Genomic DNA, 18268 nt, shown 5'->3' with positions numbered 1-18268 from the left:
CTAAAACACACAGAAATGCTTAATGTGGACTTTTAAACCATCCTAAAACTATGTGGTATAAAATTAATACCTTCATAACTATGTTAAGCTGGGAAGATGAGTTTTCTACTTCAAACCTTGAGACAACAACCTCTTTTCAACAGATACCAAACAATATAAAGTTTAAAAAAATAAAATAATTAATGTCTTAACTATACCATGTTTTATTGTAGAAATACCAGGAGTACATAATTTTCACTGGCAACCCACATTTTTATTTTTGTTTATATTGTAGTATATAAGCAATTAAACTAGGCAATTGGAGTATGAGAAACTAGTTTTTGTGGCATTATTAAAATCAGAATTATGGTGAATGATACCTAAAATTAGGTACTATAAATGTCTTTGACTAGTATTATTTTCACAAAGCCAAATACAGTTTTAAGAAGTTAAGGCAAGAGATAGACTAGTGGGTTGGGGCAGAGGAGAATATTATTGCTAAAATGTAAGCTCTGCAAGAATAGGGATTTTTTTGTCTATTCTGTTCACTGCTCAATCACCAGTGCCTGGTATACAGCTCAGTACATTCTAAGGCATTCAGTAAAGACTTAGTGAATACTAAATGAAGTAAAATAGGATATGTCTTTTTGGTAGAGCAAGCAGTAGATTTAGACTAAAGTCTTAGGTGTGACTCTTATCCATCAATAACTGGTTAATGAGTTGCTGTTAATCTCTTAGCCTCAGCAACCTCATCTGTAAAATGCAGGAAGTATCTACTTACCTCACAGCTACTGAATGCAATATTTTTAATGTATTCTGAATCATTCTTAGAAATGCTACACAAATACTAGGATTACTTTGTGAGTGTTTGTATTTTTGGCTTCAGTATTAACTTGGAGCTTATGTGGAAGAGGCACTAAATCATTTGTTAAAGTGATCAGAGTATGACTTTCCAGTTTGTGTAAAATAATGGTAGCCACCTAAACTGGAATCTCTCCAGGAAATCCTACAAAAGGTTTCACGTCAACAAGGAAAGCAAAATCATCTACAGCCCACACCGACAGCATAACTAGAAAAGAGACTATCACAAACTTCAATTTACATGTAAGAGAGGAAACTGACAACTGAAAACATCAAAACCAGTTCCTGGAGGCCTTACACAAGTAAAGAGTCTGGTATTGCAAAACGCAAATAAGATCAACTTATGATCTCCTCTAGAAGATCATAAGAAAAGAGAATGGATATAAAACCAGTGCTACCACAGCACTGGTAGGGGCTCCAAAATAATTCTGGTTCAGAAGTTGTTAGTCTTGTGGAGAAGACAGACATGCAATAGGGGAGGTATCCTTTGAAGACTGGGCCATGAAAAAAAAAAGGGAGGAGGAGGAGGGGAGAGGGACAGGGAGGGGGAGGAGGAAGAGGAGAAGAAGGAGAAAGCAGCTTAAGTTAAAAACCCTAAGAAACAAACCAGTATCAAAGTATCAGAAAACCAACCAACCAACATCCCAAAAGGAACCATTTATTAAAGAAACTACTTTTCATAGTTCCAATAATAGAAAACACTCTTGAACTAAGAAACCAAGTAAGCCTTTTTACCCAACCCCCTCCCCACCATCATCACTTGGCCCAGGAAAATGCTATATCCTACGTATTTCATTTTGTTTCATTAGGAACAACAACAAAAAAGGATCCAAACACCCATAGAAAGCTATTATAAAGTGAAAGTAGAAACAATCAGAATGCTTCAGCTGATAAAAATACCCCATCAAAAACTTTCCAAAAAATATAGAATAACAAACAAGGTAACACGATACTCCAAAATAAATTAAGTGTAGCTAAGTAAGCTATTGCAAATATGAGAGAAACCATGAATCTGAAATCTAACACCTCACATTAGTAAAGGATAAAGAGCAGGTAAATAATGCAAAAAGAAGAAAAAAAATAAGAGAACAAGGAAAGAAGCTGGAAAAAATTAAATCATCTCTAAAATGAAGAGTAAATACAAGGTGCCCAAGGACAAAAATATAAAACTGAAAGTACACTAAGGGACACAGTGGATGAGAACCCAAAGAATCAAAAGAACAAAAATAAAATAAAGAGTTTAAAAACATCAAAGAAAAAGTGAAAGACATAGAAGACAGGCAAAGAAGATCCAACTTGTGTGCAACTGGAGTCCTTACATAAGAAAAATAAAATAATGAGATAGGACAGAATTAATGTTTTCTGGAGGCTTTAATTCCAGGAAAACCTGAAAATAAAAGAACTGAATCTACATATTTAAAAGGCACTAAATGAGCTAAAATGCTCAGCCGTAGTCACATTCCAGTAAAATTACCAGCCTTTAAGATAAAGAAAACATCTTTCAGCTTCCAGATAAAAAGACCAAGTCATTTACAGGGAAAAAAATCAGTCCACAAAGGAAAAAAAAATTAGACATTAGATTTGTTGATAACACGACAACAATGGAGCAAGGTATTCAAGAAGCTCAAGGAAAGAAAGTGTTGGCCAAGGATTTTGTATCTAGCCAAGCTGCACTTTAGGTACCAACACTAAAGAAAAGCACTTTAAACATGCAAGAATGTGAAGAAAACTGCACTCAGGTTGTGGAATCTACTAGCTCATGAGTTTCCTCTAAACAAGAGATAATTTTGGAAAGTACAACAAAAGGACAGGTAGTGAACATTATATATATTTAATTGCAGATCAAAGACTAAAACAAAGGTGAAGTTACAAGTACAAGATTAGTATGTAAACACTATCCACCTACCAAAGGAGAAATACAACCCTAAAAAAAAAAAGAAAGGTAGAGAAGAAAGACATGGGAAAATAGAGTAAGTTCATTGATTTCTACACAGAAAATATTAAGTGGAAACAAAATGATATCGTTTAAAGCAGAAAAACAAAATAGGAAAAGCCTAAGAAAAAAAGAACTAAGGTCATTATAAAGTTATCAGTATATAGTTTATAAATATAAAGTTCTAGTAACTTCTATGACCAATAAAACTCTTCTTAAATTAAATAAAGAAAACAGACCAGGCTTCCCTGGTTGCACAGTGGTTAAGAATCCGTCTGCCAATGCAGGGGACACAGGTTCAAGCCCTGGTCCGCGAAGACCCCACATGCCGCGGAGCAACTAAGCCCATGTGTCACAGCTACTGAGCCTGCGCCCTAGAGCCTGCGAGCCACACGTACTGAAGCCATGTGCCTAGATAGGGCCCATGCTCTGCAACAAGAGAAGCCACTGCAATGAGGAGCCCATGCACCGCAACAAAGAGTACCCCCGCTCGCCGCAACTACAGAAAGCCCACGCACAGCAACGAAGACCCAACGCAGCCAAAAATAAATAAATTAATATTTAAAAAAAAGAAAACAGACCACAGGGTAAAAGACAAGCTATAATTATAATACACGTAAGTTAACATAACATAAAAGAACATATGACAAAGCTGAAACCAAATATATCAGTAATATATATGTAAGTATGCTTAACTCCTCTAGTAAAAGGATTTTCAGATAGGCTCATAATGTAAAACCAAACTCTGGGATGAATACAAGAAACACACCTTCAACCAAACAATTCATAAAGGCTAATAAACTAAAGAGATGGGCAAAGATACACCAAACAAATGCAAACAATAAGAAATCAGGGTATATGATCTTGTTATCAGGAAACTGTAGAACTCAGATCCAAAAGCATTATAGGACAACAACAACAAAAGGACACTTTTATAATGCTAAAGGCTGCAATTGGCAATAAATATATAACAAGTACTAAAGTACCAAATGTTTCATAAAACATTAAGTACAGGATATACAAGGGTAAGACGGCAAAACCTTAATAACAAAAATCTTAACCTATCTCTTTCAGTCCAAGATAGTTCAAGTGGTCAAAAGATAAAAACATAATCAATAACATAAATCTTTTGCATATATATAAATATATATATACATATCGAACTTTGTACTCTGAAAAATGAAATATAACTTCAAAAGCCCATGACAGTCATGAAAACTGACCATATTAAGTCAGAAAGAAAATTTCAAAATATTTCATAAAGTAGAAAAAACTAAAAATTTATTTGCTCAAGATGCAACAAAATGAATTTATCTTCTGGTAATGTTGGAATAGCTCGTATCAGAGAAATTCTCCCATAGAAAACAATATAAAATATGGAAAAACTATTAAAAAACAACTACCTGAAGGGACTGGCAAGCAACCAAAACCAGGAAGAAATTAGAGAAAAGTCAACCCCAGAGGAAAGAAATGGCACCATGGTATATTCATACAGTGAAATATTACTTACCAATAAAGAGGAACAAATCACTGATACATGCTAGCTACCTGAAGAATCTCAAAAGTATTATGCTGATGAAAAGGATAGGGCACACACTGGACAATTCCATTTGTATTAAGTTCTAGAATAGGCAAAACATATGGTGGGGAAAAAAAAAGCAGAACAGTGGCTGCCTCTTGAAGTGGGGACAGAGGCAGGTACTACTAATCCAGCTTTGGGGAAAAAGAAATACAACATATCCAGAAAGCATGATTTATTCAAAGAGGGAAAAAAAGGCAACCCCAAACTGACACAAGTAACAAATGACTGTTTATGAAACTGATAACATAACCATACAGAGAGAAAAAGATCATTTTAAGTAACTTTTAAACATAGTCTCCTAACCCTTTATCCACAAGAATGTATGTATATTTGTATGTATACACACATACACACTCACAAAAAGGAACTTTCTTTGAACTGCATCATAAAAAATAAGATGAATTGACAGATAAATAAAAGGATATAGGATAAAGTAAATATAGTAAAATATTAACTGCAGACTCTAGGTGATGGATATATCAGTCTTCACTGTACAATTCTTTTAACTTTTCTGTATATTGGAAAGTTTCCATAATTTCTGTACATTGGAAAAGAACTACAAGGACATCTTGAACTTGCTCAGGTGGGTTTATGTCAGCAATCATATTGGTACTATAATTATGAAACTATTTTATATAATCATAGTATAAAACAAATAAGAAACATATAAAACAAATAAGGAAATATATTACTGTTGGTTAGCAATTAAGATTTTCAGCATAAGAAAAAGAGATACAAATATAAAGTAATTCAAGAAAACAAAGCCTATAAATATCAATATAAACTCATGATTTTTAAAAAAGTCTTTCCCATAGCTATGTCCTTTTCAAGGCCTAAAAGAAGTGATCCCCAATAACAATGAGCACACCTAGTGCCCACATCTTGGTTTCAAAGTACTCTTCACCATTAAAGGGAATCAGGAGTCATTAGAGAAATGGCCGACTCTAGGTCTAAGGCACAGAAAATACAAGGCAACCCTGGGTCACCTTTTGGGCCGGAAAGTAAGAAAGTTCTTAAAGACTTATATAGAAGCAGGTCAAAAGAAAAAAGAAGCCAGTTTGACGGAACTTCCATTGAACAAAATTAGGAAAATTTAATCTATCAAAATGATTAATGACTATAAATGATAAAACATTGAATAAATAAAAATCCACAAATCTGTGGAGAGAGAAAGAAGAGGAATGGCCTTCCTTACAGAAGAATATTAGCTAAAAAGTATAGAAAAAATAATAGAATTAGATAATCACTGTCTTGTAAAGCCCTAATAATTTAGGCAAGGATCATAAATGGATACAGTCATTAAGTGAAAGCTTGTTGGATAACAGAATATTCTCCCAGCCCCAATATAATAACCCGAAGGTTACTTATGAATTGCAAAGGGAAAACCATTATATCACAGAGGAGAAATGTGGCAACTGCCATCTAAACCAAGGGATCAAACTCAGCATCATTTAGAGCGGTAAAAACAAACATCACATCGTACCACACTGGCAGCATATACAGTACCCAACCTAACCAAGAAAAATTCTTGCAAAAAAAATGTTTAACCTGAGTCTGATTAAGTCTGATCCAACTTCCAGTTACAGCAAAAACAGGGAAGGTGAGAAAAGGTTCAATAATACCAAAAGAAACAATTAGATGATGGGGTTTGTGGGAGGCTACCCCAAAATATGCCAAAGTGGAATGTTGACTATTTTGAATTAAAGTCACTTGAGAGGACTTCCCTGGTGGTGCAGTGGTAAAGAATCCTCCTGCCAATGTAGGGGACACGGGCTCGAGCCCTGGTGCGGGAAGATCCCACATGCCGTGGTGCAACTAAGCCCGTGAGCCACGACTACTGAGCCCGCGTGCCACAACTACTGAAGCCCACGTGCCTGCAGCCTGTGCTCCGCAACAAGAGAAGCCACCGCAATGAGAAGCCTGTGAACCACAATGAAGAACAGCCCCTGCTTGCCGCAACTAGAGAAAGCCCGCGTGCAGCAACAAAGACCCAACACAGCCAAAAATAAATAAATAAATAAATTTATTAAAAATAAAATGAAATCAAGTCACTTGAGAAACAGCCCATGCAAGAAGAACACACTAACCCTCCTTTGTTCCCCTGAAAGCAGGAAACAAAGCTCCCATGGGAAGATATCCTCCCTATGCTGGCGGATGGAGGGCATCCTTATTACCAGAGATACAGAGTTTGGGGCAGAGGAAGCTGTATAAACAAACTTTATTACTTCTTCATTAATTTGCTACTGCAAGCCCAAACCCTTTTGTTTTGTCAAATCTTCACAAATAATTTACTCTTTGTCTAAAAAGGTGTATAAACAACATGCTTTGGTCACCTCTTGAGTCTTATACCTATGGGACCACCATATGTACGAAATTAAATTTCTTTTTCTCCTATTAATCTGTCTTGTACCTATTTAATTATTAGACCAGTCAAAAGAACCAAGAGGGGTAGAGCAGAAATTCTTCCCTCCCCTAAATAGACAAATATACAGTGCAGAATATTTTTAAAGGATATTTTTTAAAGTCTAGACTCTTCAAAGCATCAATGGCAAGGAGTTTTTAGATAAAGGTAAAATGATTAAAGAAACATAACCAAATGAATCTTGACTGAATTCTGGTTTTGGAAAAGGAACTATAAAGAATTTTCTTTTGACAACTAGGTAAAATTGAATATGGACTGAATATTAGTGGATGATTATGCAATTACTGTCAATATTTTATATATGATAACCATATTTTGGTTATATAGGAGAATGTTCTTGTTTTTAGAAGATATACGCTGAACTACTGAGATATACATGCCATGTTGTCTGCAACTTATTTTCAAATGGTTCAACACAGAAAAAGAAAAATGTGTATATGTGTACATGCATGCATGCATATGTGTGTGAGCATGTGTCTGTGTGTATGAGTACCAAGATAGAGAAGGAGAATGGATGAACATATATGGCAAACTATTAACTGGTCCTTCCAGGTGGAGAATATACATGACGTCTATACTATTCTTAAACTTTTTACATATGAAATTTCATAATAAAAAGTTGGTTTTAAAAAAGTGAACGAAATAGAAAATAGTAAATGATAATCTGGAACATGTCAAGCACAGAGGCCAACAAAAACAGGAAGAACCTAAGAACATGGAAGAAAGTAACAAGAAGAAAAATGAGTAACTGCCATATAATTAACTGTTATTAAATTATAAGCCCTATTTGCTCATCATACACATGGAAGGGAGGAGGAGGCAAAACGTTATGAAGCACAAATTAAATTGTTCTTAAATAGTTATATAGCACTGTTAGGTGTTCTGGGGATACAAAGAAGAAAGAGAAAAGAATCAACATTAGTTGAGTTGCCTCCAAGCTCCAGCCACTAAATCCTCGAAAGTGACCGTATGAAATGAGCGGTGATATCATCTCTACTTCTTCATCTAATAAGTAAGAACCAACATTGTCCCTGCCCCTAAAAGTTTATAATTTAATTGATAATACATGCTCATAAATGGAATATAGAATATTAGAATATAGTATACTACAGTGAGATATTCATGGTTCAGATGCTACTAGAACTAAAAGGAGGCAAATAATCATTTTTTGAGTCCTTACTATGAGCATAAAGGAAGAAATGATCTTTTTCTGAATACAATTTCAAAGGAAACTTTGATGATGCAAGTAGGGTATTGCAGAGCAAAAGAGGTCTTATGAAATGGGAATGGAAGATAGGGCACTTCGGTATAAGCAAAAGCACTGGAGACAGAAAAATTCAAGAACTGTTTTGGGGATACAGATCAAGCATTTGGCTGAAATAACTCCGTAAAGTAGAAAGTTAAGAACTAATTTGTAAACTACTATGAAAGTAGTTTGAGATCAGACCACGAAGATCCTGGAATGCGATGCCTACCTAAGGAATTTTAGTAAATGGAAACCATTAGCTGTTTTTTAAGAAGTGGACCAATATAAGCAAGTCTTTTAAGTAGGTATATATGGCTATAACATGCAGGGAAAAGGCAGGGAGATAGTCTCATTTACCACTTAAAAGACTAGCATACTGACAGACTGCTGTAACCAAGTAATCCTACCCTTTGAACTAATAAGGCAGTCAGCTGTCCGTGCTCCACTCCATACCCTCACTAGCTACTGTCTACTCAACCTAGAAAACTTTCCATATTCTACTTTTTTTTTGAGTCACCCTGACTCTATTATGAATTTTACACAAACCTGGGTATCGTTCGCATATTTAGATGTAAAAAATAGATAGTATACCAGAAGGTGTTTCATAATTACATACATTTAAGGAGAACAAAGCTTCTGTTACATTATTAGAACAGTATGGTAATGGAACATTTAACCAATTACCAATATTCTCAGATAGGTGGTTAAAAAAAAGAATAAATGATATGACTATATCACTGATTTCTCAAGTGGGGTTCCTCAACTAAACCAGAGAATGACTATTTTCTCAATTCTCCCAAGAATGGTACCAAACTAGTAGTATTCTAAATACACGGAAGTTAAGTCATTGTATACAATGCATGTCTTGGGGCATTAGGGCTTAACTCTTTCCTGGAACCCCAGTTTAAACAGGCTGTAAAATGAAGTAAGACTATTTGCTTACTTTAATAAACTCATAATAAATTGAGAAATAAGTGAAACTGTTTGCAGAATGGTTGTTACTGTATCAAGAGGACCTTGAGTAAATATCTATTAAAATAACCCAAAACTCATGCACTAGTTTTTATCTCATTTATCTCATCAAAAGTTACTTATTTGATCACTTCTCTATCTGCCTGTTCTTAAATATTTTCCCTAAAAATTTATTATTTCAATTATTTTGTCTCACCATCCTTTTCAATACTCTACTGCCAGATAACTTCTTAAACACCCATTTTATCATGCCTCTTTCTCACTGAAAATAAAATGGTAAAAGATAAACAATGAAATAAATGTAAAGTCCTATAACAACTTAACAGGGCAACTTGGGGTAGTACAAAATACATGGGCTTCTCTGGGGAGGGTTAAGCGAGGCTCAGGCTTTTAAGTCGTTTGGGTTCACATCCTAGTCACAGAGTCACTGTGTGCCCTTTGAAACAGTTATCTAATATTTTCCAAGTTCCTGTTCCCAAATCTTTAATAAAGAGGTTTATACCTCTCTCAGTTTGTGATGTGGTATTTGTGAAACCCTAGCACAGTATCTGGCACCTGGAAAGGCTGTCAGTCAATACCAGTTAACCTGATGTCATTGTAAACTTTCTTGAATTTTGCTACCCACCTCCTTTTCAACTTTGGCTTGATCTTCAGCCTCAACCAAACACATCTCTTCAATGTTCTTGAATTCATGCTCATTTTTCACCCTAAGCTTTTGTTTTGCTATTTTTCTTACTTTTAATCTGCTTTCTTTCTACTCAACAAACCAAACTCTACCCATCCTTTATGATCTGGAAGATTCAGACCCAATTCTTCCATTAGACCTTCCTCGAGTCTACCATTTCTTACTGATGTGATTCTTCTTTGAAAGAGTCTAGATGTATTGTCTGTATTAATTTTTTTTACATTTTATCGTAAAATTTTAGAGAAGGTAGACTAGTGGTAGGCAGGAGGCTCGTTAAAATGCTATTTTAATTCTGGTAGCAAAGTAAAAGTGGAGCACTTTTCTATCTTAAAGACCATCAAAACCAAGCTAAGGAACAGACCACCGAGTCTCTAAAGGTAAGGTATTTGACTGCTGAATATACAAACATACTCACATTTCGACAAATTCTGTTCTTTGAATTTGGATACAGTAGCACAATACTAAATAAGTGTTCTACAAGTAGTAGATAGTCAATAAATATTGGATTGACTAATCAAATGGCATAATTTACATAACTTTCTTCAAGGAACTAAAAAAACTATCATGGGATTCTCTTTTATCTTTAGATCATTTTTATGTAGTAAGAAGGAAAGTACTATAATTTCCAGTTACGTTTGATCAGTAACCTCAGGTTATATCTGCACATAACAAAATGAAGTTGTAAACAAAATAATTCATATAGAATATTCAGATTTTTTAAAGAAATAATTCAATAATTAATGGAGGCAAGGAGTGATGAACAAATATAAATGTTCAAATATAAAACAAATATAGCATCAAAGCTATTTTCATCTATCAAAGATAATCAGTAAAGAAACTGAAAATTGTACACACCTTCAGTTGAGAGTCCCAGATATTTTTTCTTATCTTTGTTATATAAATCCAACAGGAATTAAGCTTATTTAACATTTTTCCAAATCAGCAACTTCAGGAAAGTTGTTAAAGACAATGGCCAGTTCACAATTCGTTATACTCAAAGAACATGAATATGAAGGGTAGACATGATTCCCGGAGGAACATTCCACGTAACTGTGAGAAATGATATAATACTGAGTGTTTAGTCCCACACTGTACTTAAACCAGTGCTTCTAAAATTCTTCCACTTAAACAGTCCCGCCCCTTGACAACATATTGTTATAAAGGCTGGGAGAAGGAACATGTATCCCGATGCGCAGCATAATCCAAAACCATGCCACAATCCTAAATTCCTAATGCTTTATCTTAAAAATTCATGCTATAAAAAGATACGCCATATTTATTCTTTGGCTTTGCATATCTTGTGATACAAAATCATCTACTCTAAGTAATATATTTGACACAGCTGGTGAAGCACTGACTTAGTCCAGTGTATGTGTATCTGAAAAGTATTTTCCTGGATTATGATACTGGAATAATTTCATTTTATAATGCCAGGGATAAATAATAGTGAAAATTGTTTGACATACATTGAGTACTAATTACATAAAAGGTATTATTAGGTTTTTAATATATATCATCTTAATTTTCAAAATGTAAATATTATTATGTCAACTGTAATGAAGGAAATAAGGCACAAAGAGATTAAATAGCTATCCCAAGGGAATAAAGCTAATAAATATTAGCCACTTCGTACGTAAGTGTTTATTATACGATTTCATCAATATTCTATTTTTACAAAAATCTCTTTCTCTGACCTGTGTTTTTACCTTACTTTTCAAGAATTTCATGGAGGTGTACCATGAACAGCCCAATCAATGGCCACTAATGTCGAAAAAGAAACTTTTAATTAGTGTTACAGCTTTAAGACTGATCAACAATGAATAATGTGAAACCATTTATATTAAAAAGGAAACCAATATCTAGCCACTAAATCGAGTCAATCCTAAGGTCCAAATAAGGCTTGGCATTGTAAATAGGATAGGATGTAAATTTCATACACAAACTCTAGACCTGACCCAAAAAGGCAGCATGTAGTGACAGAGAGAACAAGGACCAGAAGTTACTTAGCAAATGATAAGTAACCTCTCATTAGCTTCTGTCACTAGTTAGAACACTCACTAGTGTTCTAGCGTCACTAGTGTCACTCAAGTGTCCTTGAGTAAGTCACTTGCCTCTCTGGAACTTACACTCAACATATGAAAGGAATGTGTTACCAGATTTTTAAGTTCCCTTCCATTCATATCTTTAAGTCTATTCATAGCTTTAATCCCATTCATAGCTTTAATTCCATTTATATCTTTAATTTTGCTGCCCACTCATTTCAATTTCTAAGTTTCCATTACTCTCAGCTAGTATCTTTTTACCAGTTTATTTTTAAGCAATTAGTTTTTTTTTTTTAATTTACATTTCTATACACTCAGATATCAGTCTTAGTCCTTCTTCTTAAAATATTTCCTCACTCCTTGCTTCTTAACCACTTCATTTTACAATCTGGAAGTACTGAACACAACAAAACTGGCCAGTAAAAACTGCTGCCTTAATAGTAAGTTTACCCTGAGCCCTACTTAAAAATGTTTATGATATCAGAGGCTACTTCAGTGTAATTTTTAAAAGCTTTGATGATTTGACATTTCAGGTTAAATTATATGGTGTTGTTTTTTTCGTTTTTGGGGGGGTTTTTTTGCGATATGCGGGCCTCTCACTATTGTGGCCTCTCCCCTTGCGGAACACAGGCTCCGGACGCGCAGGCTCAGTGGCCATGGTTCATGGGCCCAGCTGCTCCGCGGCATGTGGGATCTTCCCGGACCGGGGCACGAACCCGTGTCCCCTGCATTGGCAGGCGGACTCTCAACCACTGCGCCACCAGGCAAGCCCTATATGGTGTTTTTAATGTAAATACTTAAGTACATTAAAAGCCATAGGTAAACAATGTCACTAACCATCTTCCAGTTTGATTTGCAATCTGCTCTTCTAATTTCTGCAGCTCCAATGTGTAAGCCATTATTCGAGCATTGCACACCATGAGATTCTTAACTGCATGCAAAATCTGGTCTTTCTGAGTGCTCAGAGAAAGGAGTTTCCATACCCCTTCTCGTATTCGCATCTCTAAATGTATTTTTTCTTGAATGCTGCAGTCCTTAAAAAAAAGAGAGAGAAAAAGCATTTTTAAAAGGTAGCAAAACCCAAAATTATAACATTTCTTTTTACCCCTAATAGATGGAAAATGTACTATCTAGTATTATAATTTTATAATACATTGGGAAAGTAACAAAGTTTTAGTGTATGATAGTATAAAATCTTTTAAAGGCTCTGTGCAAAATCTTAATTTCTTGCTTTATTAGGAAGTCTTTACAATCTACTGGATAAACAGAACAGAAACAAAGGTGAGAAATAATATATATTCTTACTGTAACTGTACAAGGTTGAACAGTGTCCCCCACATATTCCTGTCCTCCTAGAACCTTAGAATGTAACCTTATTTGGACATACTTTTGCAGATGTAATTAGTTAAGATGAGGTCATACTGGATTAGTGTGGGCCCTAAATCCAATGACTGTTGGCCTCATAGGAAAGCCAAGTGAAGACACAGAGGGATACATAGAGAACTCCATGTGAAGATGAAGGCAGAGACTGGAGTAATGAGTCTACAAGCCACGGAACACCAAGTATTGCCAGCAACCACCAGAAGCTGGAAAAGGCAAGGACAGATTCTTCTCTAGTCCCTTCAGCAGGAACATGGCCCTGCAGGTACCCTGCTTTCAGACTTCTGGACTCCAAAACTCTGAGAGAACAAATTTCTGTTGTTTTAAGCCACTCAGTTTTGGTAATTTGTTATGGCAGCCTCAGGAAACCAATACAAGAATATAATAACCAATGTGAACAATACAGCACGTGCATGTATTATGTAAGTTGCACTGTGAGATGGCAAGATGTAACTGATGACACTAAATTAACCAAGGAAAAACTTTCTAAAAGAACAGATGCTGAATAAAGGAACTAAGGTTTAACAGCAGAGAGGTAACAGGCTATTTGTTAGGGTAAGCAATGTAAATAAACTCTCAGAAGCAAGAGAGTGAAAGAACTATGCTAAGAAAATGTCAGAAGCTTTAGCTACCTGGAACAGAGATTTAGAACACAGTTTTTGGATATATTTATTTTAGCTTTAAGAGTCACCATGAAACTACTAAATCATTTTAGTTCTGAAAGTCTTTCATTCTGTACAATGATCTTAAAATGGCCTGGCTCTATAAACAAGTTTCATATGTAACATCAAAATTCTATAAACTGAAATGTATTTTTCTGATTTAAATTCAGTGACTTTTTAAAAACTATAAATCACTAGATACTCTTTAATATACTACAAACATGTAATAATGCTTCAGTATGTCTATTTCTAAAAATGAAAAGATCATCCTAGCTTCTGAAGTTAAAAAAAACAAAAAATGAACGCTATAGTTTACCTTTTAACTGGAATAAAATTTATATCAAAAATCTGAATGAATCTAATAACAAAATTTCCAGATATTGAAAGGACAATCTTTTCAAAAAGAAAAGCTGAAAGTTAGAGCAATAGTCTATGATTACCCAAAAAGAAAAACTGCAGATGATTTAACTTGATTATCCAAATCAATCAAATGTGCTATTCACACGCAGAAAACAGATCTGTTTAATTACCTCCTGTAATTACATCATGTAATCGCCACATAAAAACCTTCTTTTGTAGTATAACTCAAAACTGATGTACTATATAAATGTAGTCATTTGCTGCTTTTCCTTCTTTACACATGACTGAATTTCAACAACTCCATCTCATCTTTTTATGACTTGTCAGTCCCAAAGTAAATTCTTCTTTAATGTAATTAGTAATCAATTATAAGAATTATCTGTGTGACCCATATGTCTATAGAAATAAACTCTGGCAGGCGGGTTAGCATTAGAGAGTCTACTTAGGGAGAAACTTGAAAGTGGGATGAATAACTTTACCCCACAACTCAAATATAAACGAATACCATCTGGTGCCATTAAATTCAAGTTTGCTTTTTAAATACTACAGTCAGGCAGCCAGTTTAAATACTACAGTCAGGCAGCCAGTTTAAATACTACAGTCAGGCAGCCAGTTGAAGGACTAGCACAGTCCTTCTTAAAGCTGGCTGCACATTAGAATCACCTCAGGCAGAGAGGAAGGGCCTTACAAAAGTACCTAAGCTTATGACCTACCCCCAAACAATTAGGATCTCTGGAGGTGGAACCTGCTCTTTTATTTAAAGCTCCTCTGGTGATTCAGTGCACAGCCACGGCAGAGAACCAGGGCTGCACTACTTGAAATTCCCCAGCCATCTGGAAAGTTGCAACAACCTTTAGAAACCAGTAGGTGGCCAGAGACAACACTAAGGAATCAGTTCGGACTTCTAAAGGTTTCCATCTGGTAAATGAAGATTGTCTTTCTTCACTTATTGATAAAGACTTCATAAAAGTAGAGAGGCATGGGATATAGTGGAGAAAGGAAATGTAAAGTCAGGGTTTAAAAAAAATTACAGTATTTTTAAGATTAAATATTCAGTAAGGAAATGAGATATAGCTAGCAGATATTATATTAGAATTCTGTCCTTTAGAGCAGTGGGCAGCAAACTATAGCCTGGCCAGTACCTGTTTTTGTAAATAAAGTTGTACTGGAACACAGTCATGCCCGTTTGTGTTGTCTATGGCTACTTTCAAGCTACAAAGGCAGAGCTGAATAATTTCAAAAGAGACTGTGTGGCCCACAAAGCTGAAAATATTTACTATTTGTCCTTTTACAGAAGTGGTTTGCTGATCCCTAACCCAGCCAAATGAACATACTTAGTAAACTATGACCTTACCTCCCCTGCTCTACAGTGAGTGGATGTGGATCTGGGAGGGCTGACAGAGACGGACAAATTAAGTGTATGCATTTTTTTTATTGGAGCATAGTTGATTTAAAATGTTGTGCTAGTTTCTTTTTTTAACACATTCAGGGTGAAAAAAAGGACCATTGTATTAGCCAGTTTTGTGTTCTCCATACAAGTTCTTTTAGTATAGTATATACTATAATACATAGTACACATCTATACTTTACATGCAGAGAAAACATCTCTGGTCAAGCAAACTACTCTAGCCAAGAAAAACATAATGGAGTCAAAGGATTTGTTTTAAGTTAAAAAGGGGTACAAAGTGCTCCTAGGCTAGGAGTGATGTCTAGTGCGAACCACAGAGAGAACAATGATCAGGTAATGAGGGTGGCATTCAATGATGATGCTTACTGACCTCAAAGAGGAAGAGTAGGGAGCGAAAATCATCACTGCCTCAACCATAATGGCAGAGTCAAGACTGACTAGGGCCCATGACAAAAGCATGTTTCCCTGTATGCATCCCTCTTAGAAGTGTGTGAATTCAAGCCTCCAAGAAGAGCGGAGAATGGGGAGAGAGCCTTCCTTTTGTTATTTCTTCTTCAATTTTCTAAATAAGGGCTTGCTGTCAGGTCAAAGAGAAGCCTTATCTCGTAGGTATTTAAAGTCAGGCAGGTAAAAATAAATGGATAGGGCAAGGCTAAGAATGAAACAGATGATTTAAATGTGCAAACTTAGATAATGTAGAAAATGGAAATATACTAGATTTTAAGAGCTAGAAGGGCACAAAGGAAGTACAAAGAAAATGACTTTAGTGTTGGAATTAGGCACTGACTAAAAAAAAGTAAAAAAACAAACGAAGTTGGGCTGCTGGTAAGAAAACTGTAGTAATCCAGATAGAAACTATCACCCACCTAATGGGTATAGTTAAACCATGTTAGCTAAGAGAGCAAGATGAAAAAGATTGCAGAAGAGTATATACAGTATACATTCTTTCCAAAAGAAATTTTGTGTATTTTAAGAGTTGTTTACATACAGAGAAAAGTCTAGAAGTTGTTAACAGTGCTCATTCTGGGGAATGGAATTGGAGAAAGAATTCTTAAATTCATGTTTCTGTCTATGTTTACTTTTCTGCAATGAGAAAATATTATTTCTCAAATTTTATTTTTATAAAAATTTCAAAAGCTTAAACATTTGTAAGAAAAGGTAGGTGGCTATGCCAACTATTCAGATGAATGGGACAAAAGATAATAACAAAAATAAGTCATCTCTCAAGCATGTATGAGTGCTAGGTACTGTGGCAAGTACTTTAAAGAGGTTCTCAAATTCCAACAAATTTCTGTGATAAGCAGTTTACCATTCTACAACTGCAGAAACTGCAACTTAGAAAAGACAGGTAACTTATTCAAGGCTGCACAACAAACAGAGATGGATTTTACCTTAATCTGACTCCAAAGCCAATATTCTATGCTGTGAGTAGTCACAGATGACTCCAAGGTTTGAGTAGAGGTGTTACACTAGTGAGTGACCATCTCAAAATCTTTGGTGCTATCCCTATCTGACGGCAGGTTCATTAGGATCAAAGGAAACACAGAGACAGTGTTAGTCAAGTATAAAATTCTCTTACTGACCCTCAATATTCCTGTTAGGTTAAAACCTATTACTATTTTGCAATTTTTCTCCAAGATCCAAACAGAAGGAATTCCACAACTCAATTATTTTAATTTGTTGCTGCCTAAGAATCTTTAAGTAATGTACTTTCCTACATGTAAATAATCCAGCCGTTACGTATATTTAAATATTTCTTTTCATTCCATGTAGCTAAACTTCTTTTATGACCTTATCCTCTTATCTCTTTTGTACCATACAAAAACATTTACTGGTGCACACAGCTCAAGAAATATACTTGATCGGCCTCACCAACACCTACATGGTAAGTGCAAGAACCTCAAGATCACCAATTCACTAGAAATCAAATTTAAAAAAATAATTAGTACAATCAAAGGGAAACGGAGCAGGACCCTGTGGTCCTTGCCCCCCATGTCCTCAGCCTGCCTTTTTGCCCGTGGAAAAACTTGAGTCAAACGATAAGTTTAATCAGAGAAGTGAGAATATGCAGAAGCAAAGAAAAGCAGTCAAATGGGACAAAACAATAATAATTTAGTCAGTAAGCCAAGTCGAGGGCCTTCAGTTCCTTCTCAAGGGCTATAGGTAATATTCTGAGCCACATCCTGGGAGCTGTCTGATAGGTACTGAAACCCCCAGCAGGTGGACGTTAACTACATGGCGACCAGACTGCGCCGAGACATAAGCTGCCAGAATCCGAGAACTAGCCTCAAAGAAATGGGAACAAACCAACCCTGGAACTGAAGGTTAACTGTGCTTAAAATAATCACGACGACACTGGTCAGACCACTGCAAGACCAATTTCAAGACGGCTGTCAGAGCTGGCTGTGCCGTTTCCACATGTGGCCCCTCCCTCTGTCTACAGAAGCTCATGTCCAGAGGTTGTCAGCGGGGCAGAATCAGCCTTTGGACAGGCGTCCAACACTGCACCCCACCACCCGACCCCGGCCTTTGCCGGCATCCAAAACAAAGCGAACTCCTTTCCACCAGTCTTGCCTCTTTATTGGCTTTTGAGCAGCCAGCAGCCGGGCCCCAATTTCGGTAACAAAAGTACATAACAGGATAGAACAGAAAAGAAACACTCTGCATCGAAATGTTTGAAATTTTTGGAAATGCTGGCATAACACAGCATAAATTACTGATAAAGTTACTGCCCTC

The 18268-nt window shown here is 35.7% G+C and overlaps 1 protein-coding gene across 4 annotated transcripts in view; it reads right to left on the bottom strand.

Moving 5' to 3' along the window:
* Positions 1–18268, bottom strand: part of RTKN2 (rhotekin 2) — an 88870-nt gene that overhangs the window by 61092 nt on the left and 9510 nt on the right. For 3 of the 4 annotated variants that reach the window (XR_011376781.1, XM_060286175.1, XM_030848200.3), the window contains exon 2: positions 12560–12756. Coding sequence is in view for 3 of the 4 variants with exons in the window: in XM_060286175.1 (XP_060142158.1) it covers positions 12560–12756 (197 nt within the window). In the remaining variant the exon portion in view is untranslated. Of the gene's footprint in view, positions 1–12559; positions 12757–16923; positions 17021–18268 lie in introns of those variants that run through there. The other variant, XM_060286176.1, reaches the window with a different exon arrangement.

This window comes from Globicephala melas, chromosome 16 (assembly GCF_963455315.2).
Source record: "Globicephala melas chromosome 16, mGloMel1.2, whole genome shotgun sequence".
Lineage (NCBI taxonomy): Eukaryota > Metazoa > Chordata > Mammalia > Artiodactyla > Delphinidae > Globicephala > Globicephala melas.
Note: the sequence above shows the minus strand (reverse complement) of the source record. Positions and strands in the feature narration are given on the sequence as shown.